A 22,355-nucleotide genomic window follows, 5' to 3' on the forward strand; every position below is an offset into this window, starting at 1 on the left:
AGCACAATGTATTATGTTTGAGATGATAGTGTTATCACCTAAACAGATCTTATGTTAAGCATTAGTTATTTAACACTCCATAGAGTAAGCAGATAATAGTTATCATTCTACCTCAGATAAAGACGCCAGAAAAAAAAAATAAAGTCACTAGGATTCAAGGAGGAAATCAGTAACAGTTCTGTAGAACTGATACTTTTAATAGATTCTACTCACATTTCTTTTTCACAATATAAAGATTAATGTTGAAATTAAACACAATACAGAAATTACCTTTCCTTACCCCTTAATATAAGTTTTCATATTAAAAAAATTACTAACATACCTTCACTGGCGTGTCGGTCTCTAAATATGTTCTTGGGATGGACACTGAATCCTTCTATATCATGAACCGAGGAAGCCCTCCGTATACTACAAAGGCTTTCCTTTGATCTGGAATGAGTCAGCTGGGAGCTTGACTGCAGCATGTCAGGGTAGAGTCGGTCCCATTGCCTTTTGGGAGAGGAATGGTCAAGAGGTCCAGAGATATTCACCAAGGGGGAACATTTGCTGGGCTGTATCAAGGCTTTTGTATCATCTGCTTCCGAGGGGCTACAGCTTTCTTTTGTTGGAGACTTCAAGTGCTTCATGGCTACTGAGTCGTCGCTGTGTTTAGATGACTCAATCACTACCACATCAGGATCTTCCTGTGGTAAAGACTGCTTTCTGTAAGTGAGAACTCTCAGACCAGGGAATTTGAACCCAAAAAGTTTCCCTACAAATGGAGATAGGAAAGAGTATTATTACACGACAAAGGATATATATCCCTTCAAACAAACAAATAAACATTGCTGACACATATTTAACTAGCATGTAAAAAGTTATTAACAAATGCTTAAGTCATTTACAGTTGGAATGTGGTTTATGGTAGAAAACATCTCTGGGACCGACATAAATTATTATATAAGCTGTAAGAAAATAGTGAAATGATTTTACCATGTTTCTGATGGTTAGATATACTCCACTGAAACAAAAGCATTATTTGGATGATTTTTTTGTTTTAATAAATTACAAAATCGATTCACTATACATCCACTTTCTTAAAGGGAAACAGAATTAGAGTACAGTTTGGAAAGAAAAAGAAGGGATGGGATACTATGTGTAAAAGGGCCAGACACAGGAAAGATTATAGTGCCTGTGTTTGGGAGGTCTATGGAGGGGAGGATGCCACAGTATTGGAAGTGGAGGAAAGGGAATGAGGTTGGAGTAAGGAGTTGGCCCGACATATTCTAAAAGATTTATGTTGGATGATATTGTTAGTCTAGTGCTGACGTGAAAAAGTGGAGGTAACTGTGTATTAAACAGTTCTCATTCTGCTTGGAATTCCTGAAAAACAATTGGTTTCAGAGTGGGTTGTAAACATAAGAATTTCTTTGCCTTGATGAGTTTTTGTACCAATATCTAAGAATATGGCATGGAATGTTATATGTATCTCAGAATGGTTGATGCTTAGAAGGGCAACTAAATATAAACATTAAAATATTAAAAATTAAAATATTAGCTAATAAACACATAAACTTATTGGTAGTAAAATCCAACCCTTATTTTTTCAGTGAATGGCATCATAGTCCATCTAGTTGTATAAGTCTGAGATGAGCGCTACTCTAGTAGTTACTATTCCATCTGACTCCATCCTTCATATCCAATTAATCTGCTGTGTTCATTTTACCTCCTGAATATCTTTTTAATGTTTTTACTTCTCTTTATCTCCATTGCTCTCACTCTGTGGAGATAATCAAGGTTCACCGGATTTCTTGCAATAAGATACATATCATTTTCCATATTTGCATTATATTGTCTACTCTTTAAAAATTATATATTTAAAAAAAAAAACAAAAAACAACTTTTGACCACATAGACTGTTGCTTAACCTTTTACTGCTCCCAGTAAGTTCTTGCTTTGGGCATGAAGATAATACTAACTCTACTATCTGGAGCTTGATTTTTCCTCTTTCCTTTCTAGGATCCAGCCATATGAACTTTATAATTCTTCCAGAGGTCTATGCTTCTTTTAGATTCAGGGCTTCCTTGTGCTTGATAATTTTCACTCTTCCTACTCAGTACATCCTTTAGGATTTTCTTTTTATGGAAATCTGTTGCACTTCTTTCTTCTTAAAAAAATTTTATACTGGAGTATGCATGTGTGTGTGCTAAGTCACTTCAGTTGTGTCTGGACTCTGTGTAACCCTGTGGACTGTAGCCCGCCAGGCTCCTCTGTCCGTGGGATTCTCCAGGCAAGAGTACTGGGGTGGGTGCCATGCCCTCTTCTGGGGGATCTTCCCCACCCAGGGATCAAATACTTGTTTCTCACCTCTCCTGTACTGGCAGGCAGGTTCTTTGATTAATGAAAGTGAAAGTGAAGTCGCTCAGTCGTGTCCGACTCTGTGACGCCCTAGACTGTAGCCTACCAGGCTCCTCTGTCCATGGGATTTTCCAGGCAAGAGTACTGGAGTGGATTGCCATTTCCTTCTCCAGGGGATCTTCCCAACCCAGGGCTCGAACTCAGGTCTCCCGCATTGTAGACAGACGCTTTACCATCTGAGCCACCAGGGAAGTCTTCGATTAATAATGTTGTGTTAGTCTCAAGTGTGGAAAAGGCAATGGCACCCCACTCCAGTACTCTTGCCTGGAGAATCCCGTGGACAGAGGAGCCTGGTAGGCTGCAGTCCATGGGGTCGCAGAGTCGGACACGACTGAGTGACTTCACTTTCACTTTTCACTTTTATGCACTGGAGAAGGAAATGGCAACCCACTCCAGTGTTCTTGCCTGGAGAATCCCAGAGATGGGGGAGCCTGGTGGGCTGCCGTCTATGGGGTCACACAGTCGGACACGACTGAAGCAATTTAGCAGCAGCAGCAGCTGTTGCAGGTGTACAGCTGAGTGATTCAGTTATACATAATTTATAAAAACATCCTTCAGATTTTAGCTCCAAAGTCATTTCCTATGGGAAGCTCTTCTTTCCTTCAGAACTATTAGTATCACCTTTGTAATTTTCACAGCAGCTCATAGTTGTACACTTACTGACTTCTGATTAACATTTCTCTTCCCTAGTGGACGGTAGGCAGGGCCTCTGTCTACTTTGCTCACCAAATCCCAGTTCTAACAGAATGCTTGAGCATGGTAAATGAATTTTCACCAGCAGATCCTAAACTGATAACGTGCTTCAGTTTTGACTGTGGAAAAACTAAGATATTCAATTGCTCTGACCCACTTATATAGACCATCTTTGCCTCCTAGTAGACTTCCCAGGTGGTGCTAGTGGTAAAGAACCTGCCTGCCAATGCAGGAGACACGAGAAGCAGGTTCAGTCCCTGAGTTGGGAAGATCCCTCGGAGGGGGGCATGGCAACCCACTCCAGTATTCTTGGCTGGAGAATCCCACAGACAGAAGAGCCTGGCTGGCTATGGTCCATAGGATTGAAAAGAGTCGGGCACAACTCAAGCAACTTAGCATATATACATAGCCTCCTGGAACTGTATTTACTTGTATTCATCAAAATAACTGAGTAGAATCCAATAGCTGATAAAAATGGTGAAGTTTATATCATGCCCTTTATGCCTGATACAAAACATGCAATTAAGTCACCTTTTTCCCAGAGGTTATTAATTGCTATCATTCTGATTCTACAGCATACAAAGAAGTGTTTTCAAACTCCTCATCATCTAGTGAATTTTATGTAAAATACCAATGACAGAAAATTTTAGAATTAAGCAGGCTAAATTCTTACTGTTAGGTTTTGTGTGCTAGTAGTTAACAGTGGCAAATATAATTGAAATAGAATTTATCTTTCTGATAAAAGACAGGACACAGTGCACAAATTCCAGGTACATTCAACATTAAGCTCTGGATTAATTAGTAGGTGACAGTAACCAATGTCTGCATATATGATTAAATAACAGTACATCACAGTATCTCTTTTGCAAGCATTCTTATATAATTCTACTAACAACTTTTATATGCTCAAGTAAATTGCCAAGTTAAAAATCAGTGAACTGCATCAAAGTCATTTGATTAGTTTTTAATGCACTTGGAATTGACTTATAAAGCAGTTTACAAATCAATTCTGCAAGCTTATTACAATGCACTGAGGTCAGTGCCTACTTTTATTCATTTTTCATCCATTACATTACCCTCCACATTTAAAAACAATTCCCTGCCTTTCTTAAATTAATGACTGCACAAGGCATTTAGATTGCTCCTACAGTTTAGTCATATCCAAGGTGGTACAGATGGTCTTTTCTGCATCACTAGGTTAATATGACCATGTTATATTGCATTACAGATTTAGTTGTCTAACCTCAGTTCATCCGGAAAGAATAAACGTTGAGAATTTTGGTCAATGCTAACACTTTCAGGCATCAAATATAAAACATAGATAAGTATAATCTTATGATCCTTAACACTAAAAAACAGCCTTGTAAGTTGCTTCCATATTTTAATATATTTGCTTTCTAATTTGAATAACTGAAAGAGATACTATTTAGCTTACTATCTACTAAAATGTTCAATAGGTCTGAAATAACAGTAGAATGGGGGGTTATACATCTTTTAACACATTCCCTAAAACAATTATATGTATTGATAAACTACTGACAAGAACATAATTTTGTTTAAAGGCATCATTTTCCACTTGAGAGAGATATTTCTACTATACATGAACTTATAATTAACTATCATGACAATGTCTTTCTCAGGACATGTACCTTCTATGAAACTGCTGAATATAAATTTGTAAGCTGCATCTTCATACACCCTGCGTTAACACTTAAATAAGAGCTGTTTACATCTCAACCAAGAAGATACAGATATTCCCAGTGTCTTTCTGTTTTGAAACCTATAATTATGACTTCAATCTATATATGAAGAAATGTTAAATACTTGGCCCAGGGTCAAATAGGAAATCAGGGTGGTAAAATCAAAATAAAACAGCAGCTTCCTTGATTTAATTTGTTTTACCCCAGATTTCATGCTTTCTTGTTCCATAAATATTCACACAACCATCTATTGAGAATCATAAATCTCTCCTCTAAATAAATGTAGATAAATGCATACACACATTTTTTATAATCTCAAATGTTGAATAACAAAATCTCCACCATCTGAAATTCCTCCACTAACCTCCCTTAGAATCCTCTAGGACTAGCTGACTCTTAATATTCCTTACATTTTTGAGTTTCTTTACATCTAGTTTTAGCTAATCATAGTTCTCACAGAATTACCATGATCACAACTAAATTTCTGTCCCTATCTCCTACAGTAATGGGACTTTAGGAAATAGTTTTATAAAATTTTCCAAATTGAGAAATTTTCACCAATCTGAATTATTTCTCTGTCTCTCTCGCCTCACCTCTCTCACTCAACCAGAGCTGATTCTAATCTAAAATCTGGAAGAAAACTATTGTGCTAATTTTGACATGAAACAAGACACTAACTTAAGACTATACCTAGGAATATTAGAAATAGTACATTTCTTGAAGAAAACCCAAATATTCCTAAAAAGTTCTCAATATATTGCTAAATCACTGAATTTCCTCACAGTTACAAATTCCCCATTCCCTTGGTTTAATTTCACATCATTTCCACAAACTCTTAGAACTTTTGACTACTTAATCATTTTACTACTAAACTCAAGTTAAATATCAATTAAAAGATATTACCCTTGCTTGGTTCTGCTTAGCTGGATTATAAACTGAAAAGTGGGAAAAATTTTACGTTCAAGAAGTCACACAAACCAGAGACTACAGTGGGGTAAGTAGAGGACATGTGTGTGTACATATGGGGCTGGGGGGCAGGGTGTTGTGAAGGTCACAACCAGAGATATTTCCCCTCACAAAGCATTTGGAGTTCTGGGAAGTATCTTGATTGGATCTGTGAAAACAGACTGTGCAAAAGAGTTTTGGGGATGCGTCCTCAGGAAATACGCCTAAAAGGAAAAAAAGAAGGCAGGATTGGTCAGAGGAAGTTATTTAAACTGATACAAAAATGCAGCTAAAACTTCAGCCTGTTCTCTTGGGAACTGTGGAGCTGGACTTGTCCTTCAGAGTTATGCCAAAATGAAGTCAGGTATCTCCCTGTTGCAGCTAGTCACTGGTTACAGGTATCCCATGGGGAGGGCCATGACCTTGGGTAAGGCAGGTGCCTGCCTTTGACTACAACTCCCAGTGAGGGATGGAGCTGTGTACCTGCAGGGGCCAATATTTTCTGCATCTGTCCCTGCCTTGAGGAAAGTGTCAGGCACAGTGCCTATGGTACAGATGGGGAAGGACAGTCAGTCTAGGGTCTGAAAAAAATGATGATCTGAGTAAGCTTCCCTGGTAGCTTAGATGGTAAAGCATCCACCTGCAATGAGGGAGACCTGGATTCGATCCCTGGGTTGGGAAGATCCCCTGGAGAAGGAAATGGCAACCCACTCCAGTATTCTTGCCTGGAGAATCCCATGGACAGAGGACCCTGATAGGCTACAGTCCATGGGGTCGCAAAGAGTCAGATACGACTGAGCGACTTCACTTTCACTTTTACTATCACACAAAAAATTCATGAATTAATATAAATGTACCTTTCCATAACCAGGGTATTCACACATCTGGCATTTAAATTGGAAGCCTTAAAATCACTGTGGGACTTTTCTCCAACTGACTAGTTCTGGATGTGCAGAGAAATATAATTTTAATCTCTGAGTCAGAGAGAGAAACATATCAAATTTGATGGGAGAAACAGGGAAAATAATTGAAATATCTGACTTTCCTTTTCAGGAAGAAATTTCCACAGAGGCACCCTGAGAGGAGATGTCTAACTTACTAATGTGTTAGGAGTCTATGATGATGCCCACGGGCTGCTAGAGCAACCCATAGTATTGTCAAAGAAGGCAGTAGCTAGCAGTTTGACTGGGGGAAAAAAAAAAGAAAAAAACATTATTCAGAGTGAACTCAGTACTGACCTGGCTAACCTGATTAGTGGGTGACAGATGGGGCAGTGAAGCCAGTGCAGTCCTGGTGTTTGTGAAAACAAAAGGTCACCAGGATGTCCATCAACCTGGTAAACCTGCAACTAAATTTGGGACCCTTTAAAGGAGTAGATGTGACTTGTAATGCCTTGAAAGACTTAGACTTCTGGGACATTTCCTGGGGTGAGAGATACTAGAGAAAAAGAAACATTTCACAATAAGGCATTAAGTATAGGACAAGATAGGAATCTTGAAGGAATGTGTAAAGATCATGTGTGTGGAGATCAGGGGAAGTTACTGATGTAGTAGGAGTGAGAATAACTGCGGGAGCCATAGCAGCAGCAGAGAACTTCTGGAACAAGTTCACAAATGCTGATGATGTCTGAGAAGCACTGCTTCCAAGCTAGCTAGCTCCTCTTGAGGGCAGAGAAGCAGAAAACACAGGTTTAGAATAAGGGAGATAAGGCAGAAAGTGGGACAGGCTGGTGGACTGCTCTTAGCCACCCAAGGTTAAAAATCCCTCCAGAGGGAGGCACTGGAAATGAAATCAAACACATTAGAATTATAAATACCTAACTGGGTTTCCAGTATTAACTGCTTAATAAATTGATGTATGATTTACAATACTGCTATTTTGTTTCTCTTTTATAGAATTCTTTCTTTTCAAAATGCCAAGTTAAAGAGTCCATTCATGTTATGCAAAAGTAATGACATTTGTACCTAGTTTGACCCAAGATGACCATGTATTAATAGTTGTTACAATCAACAGGAACTCTTTGATGGAGTGTTCTGAACACAAATGGTACAGACACCTGTTACCCTCATGCTGTGTAAATAGGGACTGTCCCTAATTTGGGTGTTGCTAAGTAACAAATTCTTCCAAACGGTATGCACACAGGGACTCTGATGTGGACATGCTCATTTAGGCTGTCATTAACATTCATTGCTAACAAAAGGATAATGCATACTTTTTTCAATGATTAGTAATTATCTTGATATTAGAAACATGCATTTTGCCCAAATCCTGGTGGGGGGTATGATATAAAGTTGATTGCAACTTATGACTGAACTTTTCCCAGATTTCTTTTAGCAACAATGTCATGGTTCCTTTTTCTATGTCAAATTTAATCTTTAAAAAAAGGAAACTTCCAAACACATGATAATAGTAAACATTAGTTATGTTGTAAAACCTTTAATTACATTCATCTGAATAAAGGATTGTTTCTATAGTAATGCTTGCTGAGTGGGAAACTCTATATTACTACCACAGCTCTTCATCTTTGAATTAAAGAATGACTTTCAGCTCCAATGGAGAATAGTAAAAACATTGTGAATGCCCTTTATAAACCAGCTATACAGAAAATGTCTTTGTTCCTTAGCTTGAGGTCTGAACACTGAAATATAAATATGAGGGAGTAACGTAGCTATTCAGGAAGATACATGTTTTATGTGTCAATTATTCAGAATATTGAGTCCAAAGCATACGAATACATTTTACTGGCTTAAATTAGCTAGATAATTGCCTAAATTACCAACTCTATTTTGTGTGTATAGACTTTGCTTCAGTCAAAGCTTTCAGAGTAATTCAAATTTTTATTTTAAGCATAAAAATAAAGATTCTCTTTTGATTTGGAGAGTATATTTTTAATCATTTCAAAGATGATGGAGTCCCTTTTATAATACTTTAATGAAATTAAATGAAAAAGTTCACTTTTGAAAATAACTGTGAGAATAAGATACCATAAAATTTTAACTTTATTTTTATGTTTAGGTTCATTTAAAATGTATCTTTATATTTTTATCTGACCATTAATAACCTAGAACAGTAGTTCTCAAAGTGTCAGAATGACCTGAAGAGTTTTTCAAACTACAGATTGCTGTATTTCTGTGTTAATGAATCAAGTGTTCTAGTGTAAGGTCCAACAAATTACATTTCAAACATGTTATAAGATGATGTTGATGGTCTCAGTATCGGAGAATCACTGACTAATGCTCATTCAGTAGGAAAAATGACTTAATTACTCAATACAAAGAATAACTGATTCATAAATTTATACATTCTACAAATATGCATTGTTATTGTTGTCAGTTGCTAAGTTGTGTCTGACTCTTTTGCGACCCCATGGACTGTAGCCCCCCAGGCTCTTCTGTCAATGGGATTTCCCAGGCAAGAATAGTGGAATGTACTGCTATTTCTTTCTCCAGGGGGTCTTTCCGACTCAGGGATTGAACCCATATCCCTTGCATTGGCTGGTGAATTCTTTACAACTGAGCCAACAGATACTCACTATTTGCAAAATGGGGGATATGGAAGAAAATACAACATTCCTCCTATGAAGTAGAGCTTAAGTGCTCCTGGACACTTAAAATAAGGTGAACTTCTTTAAGTTTTCCGTAGCCTTGACCTCTCTTTCTCTTTATTTGTCACCAGGAATGAGATAAATTTGTTGAAGGTGGGCTGATGAAAAGACTTCCTTCAGCCCTCTGAGATGTGGAAGGTGAGGTGATCTGTCTGACAAAGGAGGTAGATATGAGAAGAGAGTCATGAAAACCTTGGTGAAGTTTTGAAATACTTATTAATGGAAAGAGACGAAAATTATCTATAAAAATTAGGATTTTATGTGCAATTTTTACTTGTAGTGTAATGACTAAATGATGAAATTCATTATTTTTCTGTGACTAAAAAGACTTAAATATGGGCCTGTTTTCTTGTTGAGATATGTTTCAAGTTTAGTAAAATGAGAAAACTTCATGGATTTTTGCCTGTGATGGAAGCAGTAGATTAAGTAGACAAACAAAAAGCTATTTTAAATTGATAAGAGGAGTGAATATGATTAGTTAAAATTTATTTGGGGATATGAACTTAAGGTCAGCATTTAGAGTGGCTCAAACTGACCTTTTGGTTTTAAGACATAAAAAGAAAATGGAATGTATTTATTTTCTGTTGGGTTGTATATTGTTTTTGTTTAATTTAGGTTTCCCAAACACCTTAAAGAGATTTTTAACAAATGAGAATGTGTATGTGTGTCTGTCTGAACCAGACTGGTGATCCTAGATTTCTGTTATCAAATAGAAGAAATACTAGATTTAAATATACTTGTAAAATAAAACTTTAAAATATTTTATTTAAAATAATAAAAACAAAAACCTCCTAAACTCGATGACAGTTAACTATGAAATAAATAGTGTAAGCATGAAGACACAATTTGGCTATCTTCCATGTTGTACAAATATTTCATAGCAACAGATATTAGAGCAGGAAAAATAGAGAACACGTTTTCCCATTGCTGCATTGCTGTTATTTCCTTTAGATGTGATCCCCTTTTATTTGGTAGGAAAGTAGATTTTTATCCTCCACTCAGTATCATTTCCACTATTCAGATTACAGAGTTTAAACCATCAGTGAGAAAAGGTTTAATTATATATTATAATTGGTAGTTATATTCATTATGGAGTAATTAATCAACACAATTATACAGTATTTATTAATTTGATAGTTAGACCTACTAGATAATACTCTCTCCTGTACTTTCTTCTTTCCAGGAAAAATAAGTCATCTATTTATGGCTGGTTCTATATCTTCAACAGAGATTAGGTTTATGAAATATTAGTTCTTCCCAGAGAAAGCTGCTTACTTTTGTTGTGTTGTGTTCCTGATTCGGAAACTAGATATTTGTACTGAGAACTGATTCACCTTTTTATTCAGTACAAGTCTCTAAGTTTCCACGATTTACTCCACCCAATTTATCACACTGTCTTTCATGATGTATCTTTTCTATTGTGTATTTCCTAATAACTTCTTTTCTATTACTTAATATTCTCAATTTAATACTTCATTTCCTTTTCATCTGTATTTCTTGTCACCACATTTTTTTTTTAATTTTGTCTACATTTCAGGAGAGGCAGTTAAATTTATAGACACCCACATCTTCTCAAATAAACAGTAGCCTTTTCCTATTATTTTCATTTAAATACCAATACTAAGGGCATGCATACACCCCCAGACACTCACTTAACACACACACTTTTATATTCCTTATTTAAATAAGAAATTAAGCTTTTTGAAAGATGAAATTTTCTGCAGAAAGGGGTGTATCAAAATTTGGTTTTCTCTTATTTTTCATTGGTTTATTTGTTTTGTGGCCACCAACTGAGCAACACAGAGAAGGCAATAGCACCCCACTCCAGTACTCTTGCCTGGAAAATCCCATGGATGGAGGAGCCTGGTAGGCTGCAGCCCATGGGGTCGCTAAGAGTCAGACACGACTCAGCGACTTCACTTTCACTTTTCACTTTCATGCATTGGAGAAGGAAATGGCAACCCACTCCAGTGTTCTTGCCTGGAGAATCTCAGGGACGGGGGAGCCTGGTGGGCTGCCATCTATGGGGTCACACAGAGTCAGACACGGCTGAAGCGACTTAGCAGCAGCAGCAGCAGCAACTGAGCAACAATGTTTGATATAGCCAATATATTATTTTACAAAGGTAGCAAAATTATACTTTAAGGAAAAAAGGGGAATTTTCCAAAGATCAGAAATGATATAAAGTAGAACTTGGATAGTATCAGAAGCTACCAAATGTAATTTGTCTGTCCTTAACTTTTCTGCTTGATTTAATAATCAACTCTTCAAAAACTGACACCAAGTAAAAAGAAATTTAGAGCATATAATGACAGAAGGTATAATCAAAACCAGTATAATGGTTGTAAATAATAGGCCTTTGTAATGCTCTGGAAACAATTGTATCTGCATATTTGTACTCTCTCTAATGATTCCCTGTTTGAGTGACAGCTGCAGTGTAGGGAAACCACTCACGTTCACATAATAAGGAACAATCTCTACTGAATTTGCTGTGACTTGCACAAGAGATGCTATTTTAATCATAGTATAAAGTTGCATATATTATGTATGACACTCTGGGAGGCTACTGTAGAGATTATCTTCCATTCAAGAAATCAAAGCTTCAATTATCCGTTTGTATTTCAGTGTGAAATGAATCCTTTTTTTTTTTTACTACTTTTTTTTTTTTTGGCATACAACTAATACACTACTCCCTTTTTTCACTCTCATCCAATTTGATGGACCATGAAAGACAACTATTCTGGGGGACAAATGAAGATTTTCTGAAGACAAAAAAGAAACAAAACTAGGCTTCCCCCCAAACAAATTATCTTATTGACATGCATGATCAAAATACAACCTGAAATTGCCTAAAGTATATTCTTGAGAACCATTTAATAGTGATGAAGCTTGTTAGCAGAAAATATAATGAAAGCAAAAACAGTAATCAACTTAAAGGAACAAATCTTGGTATTATACTAATTTTTTATAGTACTTCAGTTTTGTTATAAATGTCAACTGGGAGACTGGCAAATTGGTGGTTTTGATAGTTTTTCCCAAGTGTGATATTGTTCAGAGCAAAATATTCAGAATATTGGAATTGTATTACACTAATATATTATTTAACTTCTATGCAGAGTACATCATGAGAAACGCTGGACTGGAAGAAACACAAGCTGGAATCAAGATTGCCAGGAGAAATATCAGTCACCTCAGATATGCAGATGACACCACCCTTATGGCAGAAAGTGAAGAGGAACTAAAAAGCCTCTCGATGAAAGTGAAAGTGGAGAGTGAAAAAGTTGGCTTAAAGCTCAACATTCAGAAAACGAAGATCATGGCATCCGGTCCCATCACTTCATGGGAAATAGATGAGGAAACAGTGGAAACAGTGTCAGACTTTATTTTTTGGGGCTCCAAAATCACTGCAGATGGTGACTGCAGCCATGAAATTCAAAGACGCTTACTCCTTGGAAGAAAAGTTATGACCAACCTAGACAGCATATTCAAAAGCAGAGACATTACTTTGCCGACTAAGGTCCGTCTAGTCAAGGCTATGGTTTTTCCTCTGGTCATGTATGGATGCGAGAGTTGGACTGTGAGGAAAGCTGAGTGCCGAAGAATTGATGCTTTTAAACTGTGGTGTTGGAGAAGACTCTTGAAAGTCCCTTGGACTGCAAGGAGATCCAACCAGTCCATTCTGAAGGAGATCAGTCCTGGGTGTTCTTTGGAAGGAATGATGCTAAAACTGAAACTCCAGTACTTTGGCCACCTCATGTGAAGAGTTGACTCATTGGGAAAGATTTTGATGCTGGGAGGGATTGGGGGCAGGAGGAGAAGGGGACGACAGAGGATGAGATGGCTGGATGGCATCACTGACTCGATGGACATGAATCTGAGTGAACTCCGGGAGTTGGTGATGGACAGGGAGGCCTGGTGTGCTGTGATTCATGGGGTTGCCAAGAGTCGGACACAACTGAGTGACTGAACTGAACTGAACTGAAGTGAATATATTATGTCCCGGTATTGCCTTAACAGGATACTATAATGTCATTTAGATGTAGCTAAGAAAGCAACTGATACTATGAAAATTTTTTAGCTGGTGTACATTTGATTTAGTATAGTTCATTTTGCAACATAGGCTTTGGGACTGGGTTTTTTATTTTACATATATTTAGCTATCTGATTTACATATAGTATAACAATTTATTTTTTCAATATTAAAGTTTTGGGATAAGTCTTCCAGTTTCCCACAGATGACAGTAACTTAAATTTTTATTTGCTCATAGATCCTCCTAAAAACTACAAAGATCAATAAGGGAGGCAAATAAAAATACCTATAAACTATGCCTAAAGAGTAATTAGAGCAAGACATTACAAACTTTAATTTACATGTAGCCCAAGACCAAAAGAATTGCTTAAGAACACAATACAATATTAAGCAGAAAGTAAGTGGAAAAAATGGGAGCACCAATGTCTCCTTAGAGTAATGGAACACATATCAAATAGAGTTTACTCTCAGAAGAAGACAGTTTCACACTGAGTAAGAAATACTGAGAGAAATTCTGTGATCTTAAGGGAGAAAGCATTGGTTAAAAGAGGGATAATAAGAGTGGCTAGAAAAGTGCACAAGACCCAGATATAAGCTTTGGAAAAGCACTACTTCTTGGAGAGAGGGAAGTATCTTAAAAGGTGGAAATGTTCCTTGGAAGCTAGGAAATAAGGAAGCAGATAAATATAAGTTCTCCATATTCACATATGAAGGAATAGAATAATCAGAAGACAAAAACAAGCAAACGATGAAATCAATTAGTGTCATATATTTTAAAGAACAAGAAACTTCCTCCACAAAACCCGCACATTTACAAACTCCTTGCTATACACAAATTAAATTTTGAACTGAAAAATTTAAGAAGCCACTCAAACAAGACCTATTCTCTTCCCCTCCCACCAGATATTTCTCATTAGTGATCGTCCAGGAAAATCCTTAATGAATGGATTATCTGTGCAAAGATATCTCTAATATCTGTACAAAGAAAACTCTAATATCTGTACAAAGATATCATAAGAGAAAAACAGGAAACAGGAATAAAAACATGCAGAAGAAAGTGTGTTATGTATCTGGCTATAAGACAGAATAGGTATATAGCACCCCAAAATAAAGTTAAAATTTTATACCAGTAATTGGAGATATGAAATAAGATTATAAATTAGGAATTCAAGAACATAGAATAAAATCTGGACAAAGAAGAAAATGCAAAGCAAGACTGAAAGAATACAGGCAATACATTCAAGACAGAAAAAAGATACAATTATATAAAAAAAATAAGATCAAATTACAAGCAAACCATAAGAATATAGGTCAGAAATGAAAGAAGTTAAGAAAATAAAATAGAACAAAGACAGAAAAAAGGACCAGAAAGGAAGTGGTGGATATGAAAGATAGGCAAAGAAGGTGCAACGTTACTTGAGTTTATTATTTGAGTCCCTGAAGAAGACAAATAAACCAAATGAAAATAGCTATTAAAATTATAATTCAATAAAATTTCCTGAGCTATAACATGAATTGAATGTACATATTGAAAGGGCCCACCATACATCTGGAAAAATTGACATAGAATGTCAAACCTAGACATATAGAAGCAATAGTTTTAGACTTTAAAAGTCTGTTTTCGTTTGAAAGAAAAGTATTAAAATCTACCATTATTAGTTTATTCTTGAAATTTTCTGGGAATCAGAAAAATAACAAAATCACTTACAAAGGGCAGACAAGGGTTGGCATCAGATTTTTCATTAGGAAAATTTGATGCAAGAAAAGTTAAACACTATCTGCTAGGTTCATAGGGCAACAAAGTGTGGACCAAATAGCTTATATCTACCTAGGCTGTCCTCAAAGTGTGAAGACTACAGAAAAACGATGTTGATCTACTTATGAACATCTCCTGAAGAGGATGAACTTTATCCATGAAGTTTGTTTGGTGAAACTTCAACAAAAAGCCAAGTGGTGAGCACTGAACACATTTCACTAGAAATTTAAGGCAAAACAAAAGTGAGAAATCCTCTGAGAAGCCAGAAGTACTGCAACCAAAGGAATGGAAGAAGGAAATATAAGCTCATCAAATGCCTTGTTGGTAAAAATGGGGAATGAAATAATATAATTTAAACTGACAAACTGAATGGTAAAAGACTAAGCATACAGAGGAGTACAAAGGCACTGAGGATAGTTGATTAGGATAATTTGAATAGTCTAATCTCTGGAGGAACAGTGACAGTGAAAGTCGCTCAGTCGTGTCTGACTCTTTGGGACCCCATGGACTATACAGTGCATGGAATTCTCCAGGCCAGAATACTGGAATCAATAGCCTTTCCCTTCCCCAGGGGATCTTCCCAACCCAGGGATTGAACCCTGGTCTCCCGCATTGCAGGTGGATTCTTTACCAACTGAGATATCAGGGAAGCCCCTCTGGAGGAAAAGAAATGTCAAAAAGCTACTCCACAAACAAGTACCAGGTTTAGATGACTTCACAGGGGAGTTATACTTAAGGTTTTTTTTTTTTTTATACTTTAGTTTTAAAGCCCATATAATCCTGGCATCACAGACTCAATGGACATGAGTTTGAGAAAATTCTGGGAGTTGGCGATGGACAGGGGTGCCTGGTGTGCCACAGTCCATGAGGTCACAAAGAGTCGGACAGGACTGAGTTGACTGAACTGAACTGACTGATAATCCCCAAACTATTTTTTATTATTACATATCATAGAAAATAGAGAAGACATTACAAATAATTTTCTAACGTAATTATAATGTTGATAATAATACCTAATTAAATTGCACATATGCAGTCAAAAATTACAGAGCAATTTTCCTGATGAGTATGGATGCAAAATCCTAAATTAATTTTAGATGAAATGAATTCAATATTACAAGATAAAATACATCATGCCCAAATGTGGCTTCTTTCATGGACAAAAGAACAGTTCCATGTTAGTAACTTTATGAATAAGATTTACTATAAAAATAAGGAAACAGAATAGCAAATTTGTTTCCAAAGATGCTGAAAAGGTAATTTACAAATTTCAACACCCATTAATAAATACAAGCAAATGGAAACGTCCATAAAATTACAAAACACGTTCCACTCGGCCATATGTCATCATTTGAATTAATGGGAATCACTGGTTGCATTCACACAAAAATCAGGAATAAGTGATGTTCACTATCAATTTTTTTAAAATAATACATTGTAAGGTAATAGCCAGCTCAATTAGACAAGAGAAAACTATTAGATGTATAAAAATTGGAAAATAAAATGCAGTCTCTATTTGATTAAAACAGTTGAAAAGCTGAAGTGGTTATTTATGTAGCATGGAAAATAGAGAATAAATTCTAAATTATTTTCCAAAGTAATTATAATGTTGAAAATAATACCTAGTGAAATTGCCATATACATCCTCAAAAATTACAGAGCGATTTTCCTGATGAATATCGATGCAAAATCCTAAATTAATTTCAGATGAAAAGAATTCAGTATCACAAGATGAAATGTAAAAATAGTTCCATGTTAGCAACTCTATTAATAAGATTTACCATAAAATAAAGAAACATGTACATGTTGTCATTTACTTACGGTTTACAGTTTTGACTGGTAATATTGGATTTACCCTCTCTGGTGAAGCAGCATTTTCTTCATCTCTCACATATTCAAAATTAATGATGAACATCATGGCCACACCCTCTTGGTTTTTCACTGGAATTATGTGAGTATTACAAATGAAAGTGGACCCTAAGGAGATAAAAAATGAGTATAAGGTCAAAATTATGTGTTCATTTTTAAGTGTCAGTAATATTAAAATTCTAATAAAGCCCTGTAGAATTTTCTATCCTAAATGATCAGTGAAATTTAATTAAAAATTTAATTTTTCATTTCATATGTTATTGCATATATATTTACACAAAAATACACAAATTTGCCAGAAAGATTTTACAGGCAAATTGAACTACTACGTTATGGAAAGACAGAATATCAAATCTCATTTGTTCTTATACTCACCACTTTAATTTTAAAAAAAGGAAAATTTTTTTACATTTCTAGAAATAACTCTTAGCCTTTATATATTTTGATTAATACTGAATCTATATAAATTATGGCTGTATAAAAAATAAAGATAACACAGTGTTTCTCATCTTGAAAAAAATCTGAAATTATTTCCTTTTTCTTCTTTAATTTCTTGAACATCAAACAGTAAATTATTGATTCTGTCTTAAATAAGTCCTAATAATTCTTTTTTTTAACCAAGAAGATGACATTCTTTTAAAAGCATAATTATAGGGCTAAAAGATACATTTTATTAAAATCTCCTGGAAATTAAATGAATAAAAAGATGACTCAATTTACAGCTAACTACTGCCATCCATCCTTGAACAGAAAACCCAAGATCCAAGAAGATAGTAAAGAAGCTGACTTTTCATATCAACCGACTTCTGCCTGATTTCTTGGCCTCATTACTCAGAGCAGTTTCCTCATACATTTACCCTCTGAATATTTTCTTTAGTTGTGGTTATGGAAATCTTATGTGTTAGGGATTTGTTTGGGGTAAAAAAATATCAAATGTTTTAAAATGCAAAAACTTCAGGAAGAGTTCAATTATTCAGACAATAGAGTATTTTGACTGCTTTCCCTCTTTTTTAAACAATTATCTGGGAACATCTTGACTTTTGAGGAGAATGATGGTTCAATGTAGAAGCAGGATCGAAGTGTGAAACTTGAAGTGAAGTCACTCAGTTGTGTCCCACTCTTTGCAACCCCATGGACTGTAGCCTACCAGGCTCCTCCATTCATGGGCTTTTCCAGGCAAGTATACTGAAGTGGGTTGCCATTTCCTTCTCCAGGAGATCTTCCTGACTCAGCGATTGAACCCGGATCTTCGCATTGTATGCAGATGCTTTACCGTCTGAGCCACGAGGGAAGTCCTTTTCACCAAGTGAAACTTGAAGGGAAGTTAAACTCTGAAGAAAGATGTGCAAAAGTGAGAGTGTCTCTGCAAACCCACAGGGTCCACAGGAAAAATAAGATGGAATCTAGGTGTTTATATAAAGTCTAAGCTCTTCTTTCGTGCTTAATTTAGATTCACTTGCTAGTAGGATGCCTCAGGCAGAGGCCTTGCACTCAGCACTTCAGACCAGAGTTGCTAGTGCAAAATGGCTGCGCCTAAAACCGCAACTCCCTAGGCCTGTGCAGAGTCACTGTATCCCTAACACTACAATCTAGAGGCGGGAGTAGCATAGCCCCGCCCCATTCACCAGAACTCCACCCCTTTCCCCTGCACCAGCTGCGGCTGCTGCTGCTAAGTCACTTCAGTAGTGTCCGACTCTGTGCGACCCCATAGACGGTAGCCCATCAGGCTCCCCCGTCCCTGGGATTCTCCAGGCAAGAACACTGGTGCGGGTTGCCATTTCCTTCTCCAGTGCAGACAGAACTCTATAAAGAGGTCCTACCCACAATGTTTTAAGTGGGTAGGGCTTGGACTCTAGAGCAGGTGATTGCACCTCTCCATTCTTAGATCAAAGAATAAGTTTTCCTTTGCTTCTGAAGTGAACTTCAGTCTTCTTTTATTGGCTTGAATGACACTGGGCAGGATCAACCCAGGAGAGTTGGTAATAAGAGGAACCCAAGAGATTGGAGACAGGGGCACTGCGGTATGAGAAAACTCTTCCCTTTCTTCACATTTCTGAAACTTGTCTCCTGCTGCCAGAACTGAGAACAAAGGCTATTGCTAATACTGCTACAGATTGAGACATTACAGGTCAAAGGGCTTTTGAGGGTGGCCCTGGAGATCTAATTATTATTTATGAAATTATTTCATAAATGGGTTAATGTGCTCCAATTTCCAATGAATAGATATACAGATACACTTTTAAAAGACATAGTCTTTGTAGGTTGGGGAAGACTATGTGCTAGTTATATTCAGATTTTCAAATGTAGATAAGCCTCCCTAATTTGAAATGTAGATCTTATTCATAATTAATTTCATTTCTTTCTACAGATTGGTCATAGCTTTGCAGTTGTCAGAAAATACGTTTTAAGAATGACATGCTGCACCTTCACAGTCTTCAGCTACATCTTCAATTCACTTAATAAAATAGTTAGTTGGAGCAGTTGTCATAGTTTCCATGGTAACAAACAGGATGACTTTAGTAAACAGAAAATAAGCAATTTAAGACTGTTCCATTAGAACTAAAAATAGAATTGCTTCAGGCCAGGCATCACAATACAAAATGGTTAAACAGAAAATCTGAGGAGATGCTAGAAATAGCCATTATGTATTTTGCTAATGAACCAAAATACATATTGATTTTACCACTTAAAATGACATTTCCTGGATCATTTAGAATATCATTGTGAATTCACAGATTTGTTACTTAGCAGTTTCAAATCTTTCAACATATGAGGTTTACTGCTGACTGTATAATAAAATATGAAGGACAGATTTTTGAGAAATTAATTAATAAAAGATTTAGGGATAGACATCTACTAGGTTTGCAATAGAGCACAGTAATTTTGCTTTTGGTAATAAGGGGCAAAATCCTGTCTTTTGACACTAATGCTTGTACATTTACTGTCCAGTGCAAAAAATCATGAAATGATAGTGCTTTGTAAAAAAGTTTGGCTATATGAATTAGCTCTATAGCACATTGAGTAAATGTAATTAATCTAGGATTTACTGCCCACTATCATTGTTCCCTGAATGTTTCTATTAAGCAATATATCTCCTTTAAATTCAACTGAAGACTCACATTACATGTTTTTCTCTTTTAGTTTTTGAATTTAATGTCTCCATCAATCTTGCATAGACTCCTGGAAAGCAGATATTGAAAGGAGATACATGGAATTTATAAGAGGAGAAGAATCAAATGCATTTTACAGTGCAAGAACAATTTAGCTTGCATAATGCTACAAACTCCAAGTTCTATTAAGACACTACTTTTGTAAAGCAACATTACCTTAAGAAGTCATTACTTTGTGATCCTAAATATTTTTGTTAAATGCAACAGTGGAAGCAGAGAAACAGAAGCATAACCCAGCAAACACTAATCTAGCCATGAAGACAAAAATAGACATTTTCTATAATGTTTAAATAAGAGAATTTTAAAAAATCTAGAATTAAAGAGTGCAGACCTTGTTGAAAGAAAGTTATATTATATTGGTTATATTAAAATGAAATTAATAATGTTTTCTAAGAAACAGCTTATTTATAATAACATTATCAAATAATTATAAAATTATACATGCAATTATACTAATTTAGTAAGACTCAGGTTCATTTCCATGTTTTGTCTCCCAAGTGAAAACACTGTCAAAGCAGGAAAGGCTGCTTGGAAGGAATGCTACTTATTTTAATAAAATGCCTAGAATATTAATTTTTAACGGTAGCCATACAGTATGCAAACTTGGAGTAATCTGAATAATTACTCTTTTATTAATAAACTCCTAGCCACATTTTAAAATAAAATATCAAGACTCCTCCCTTTGAGCTGCTTTAGAGATGCTTTATTCTACAGTTTATACTCATGGGGCATTCTTACCCTGAAATTAAAAAAAAAATGTGTGGGTGTGTATGTGTATGCTGTTGCTTCAGTTCTGTCTCACTCTCTGCAACCTGATGGACCGTAGCTTGCCAGGCTCCTCTATCCATGAGATTTCCCAGGCAAGAAAATTGGAGTGGGTTGCCATGCCCTTCTCCAAGGGATCTTCCTGAGCCAGAGATGGAACCCACATCTCCTGCATTGCAGGCAGATTTTTACCCACTGAGTCACGTGGGAAGCCCCCCAAAATGTACACTGAGCACCTAATACTGGGTCAGGTACTGTTCAAAGTTCTCAGATGGTAATGAGAAGAACAGCTGTGAGGAAACAGATCAAGGTCCTGAACTTGTGTAACATATCCAACTAAGGGAGACATATTAGTAAACATATAAGTATTCAGTCTATCAAGTAAAAAAATACAATGAAGAAAAAGACTGGAGAATAAGATGGTAAATAATAATAGTGTTAAGGGAATGTTTCTCTTTCAGAATGACATGTAAGCAAAGACATTTAGGAAATGGTAAAATGGGCTACATGACTTTGCCAGTGCAAAATCCTTTAGGTGGAAGCACGACTGTAAGCTCAAGGAACAGTGTGGAAGCCAGTGTGGCTTAGGCAGTGCGGTGTTTGTGGCATAGACCAGGCTTGGACAGCAAATAAAGTAGGGAGCCACACCTTGTAGATCATGGGGAAGGGATAAAGGGTACGAAGTTGAAGCTGTTTTCCTATTGCTTTAAGACCTGAAGTTGGTTGGGAATTGTAATTTTATAATTGAGACCGTTTTCATAACAAAAGCTGACCTTTCATCGACCTATTATCTGAGAGTGACCTCAGGAAGGAAGGCTCTGCCAAACACCATCCAAAGTCACTGTTGAATTACTCGGGTGAATACAGTTTAACCGGAAGATGAAAAATAAAAGTAAGCTGCATTTTATTCACAGTCCAAGCTTCACACTTCTCAGTTGCACTCTTAGAACAGTACCTGTCATAGAGAAAAACTGAATAATGTGAGCCATTACTTCTGCTCCCTGATGGAGGGTCTCCAGAGGGGCAAGCCATCTCTCAAGTCCCTCCATGTAATCTCCTCCAGTCTTTTACTTTTCTAGGAACCACAAGCTACATTGTTTGTATTTCTCAGCACCTCCTGGAGATTTTTCTTCTCTGAGTTGAGAGGTTTGGTGAATGTCACAGAGTTTTAAATTCCTTTCTTTTCAGTAGACTGGTGGGGAAAGGTGATCTTTGAAGATTTAAAAAAAATACCATTTGAGACCTGTCCTAGAAGAAAAACTAAACATAGTGATCTTGGGAAACAGAGGCCTTATCAAATGGGCAGGCTTGTTTTTTAATTGAAAAGCCTATTAGAAAAGCAAAAAGGACTGTTACACTTCTTCGATGGAGAAAGCTACCCAGTCATGAATGATTTAAGATATTGTCAAGTGGAGGCACAAGTGAG

The 22,355-nt window shown here is 36.3% G+C and overlaps 1 protein-coding gene across 1 annotated transcript in view; it reads right to left on the reverse strand.

The window, feature by feature from the left end:
* Positions 1–21,978, reverse strand: part of KCNH7 (potassium voltage-gated channel subfamily H member 7) — a 150,659-nt gene extending 128,681 nt beyond the window's left edge. The window contains exons 1-3 of the mRNA XM_040227937.1: positions 21,885–21,978; positions 16,947–17,102; positions 323–751 (exon numbers count right to left, since the gene is read on the reverse strand). Coding sequence (XP_040083871.1) covers positions 323–751; positions 16,947–17,102; positions 21,885–21,978 — 679 coding nt within the window. The remainder of the gene's footprint in view (positions 1–322; positions 752–16,946; positions 17,103–21,884) is intronic.
* Positions 21,979–22,355: the final 377 nt, after the last annotated feature.

Source organism: Oryx dammah, unplaced genomic scaffold, assembly GCF_014754425.2.
Source record: "Oryx dammah isolate SB20612 unplaced genomic scaffold, SCBI_Odam_1.1 HiC_scaffold_27, whole genome shotgun sequence".
NCBI classification, from domain to species: domain Eukaryota; kingdom Metazoa; phylum Chordata; class Mammalia; order Artiodactyla; family Bovidae; genus Oryx; species Oryx dammah.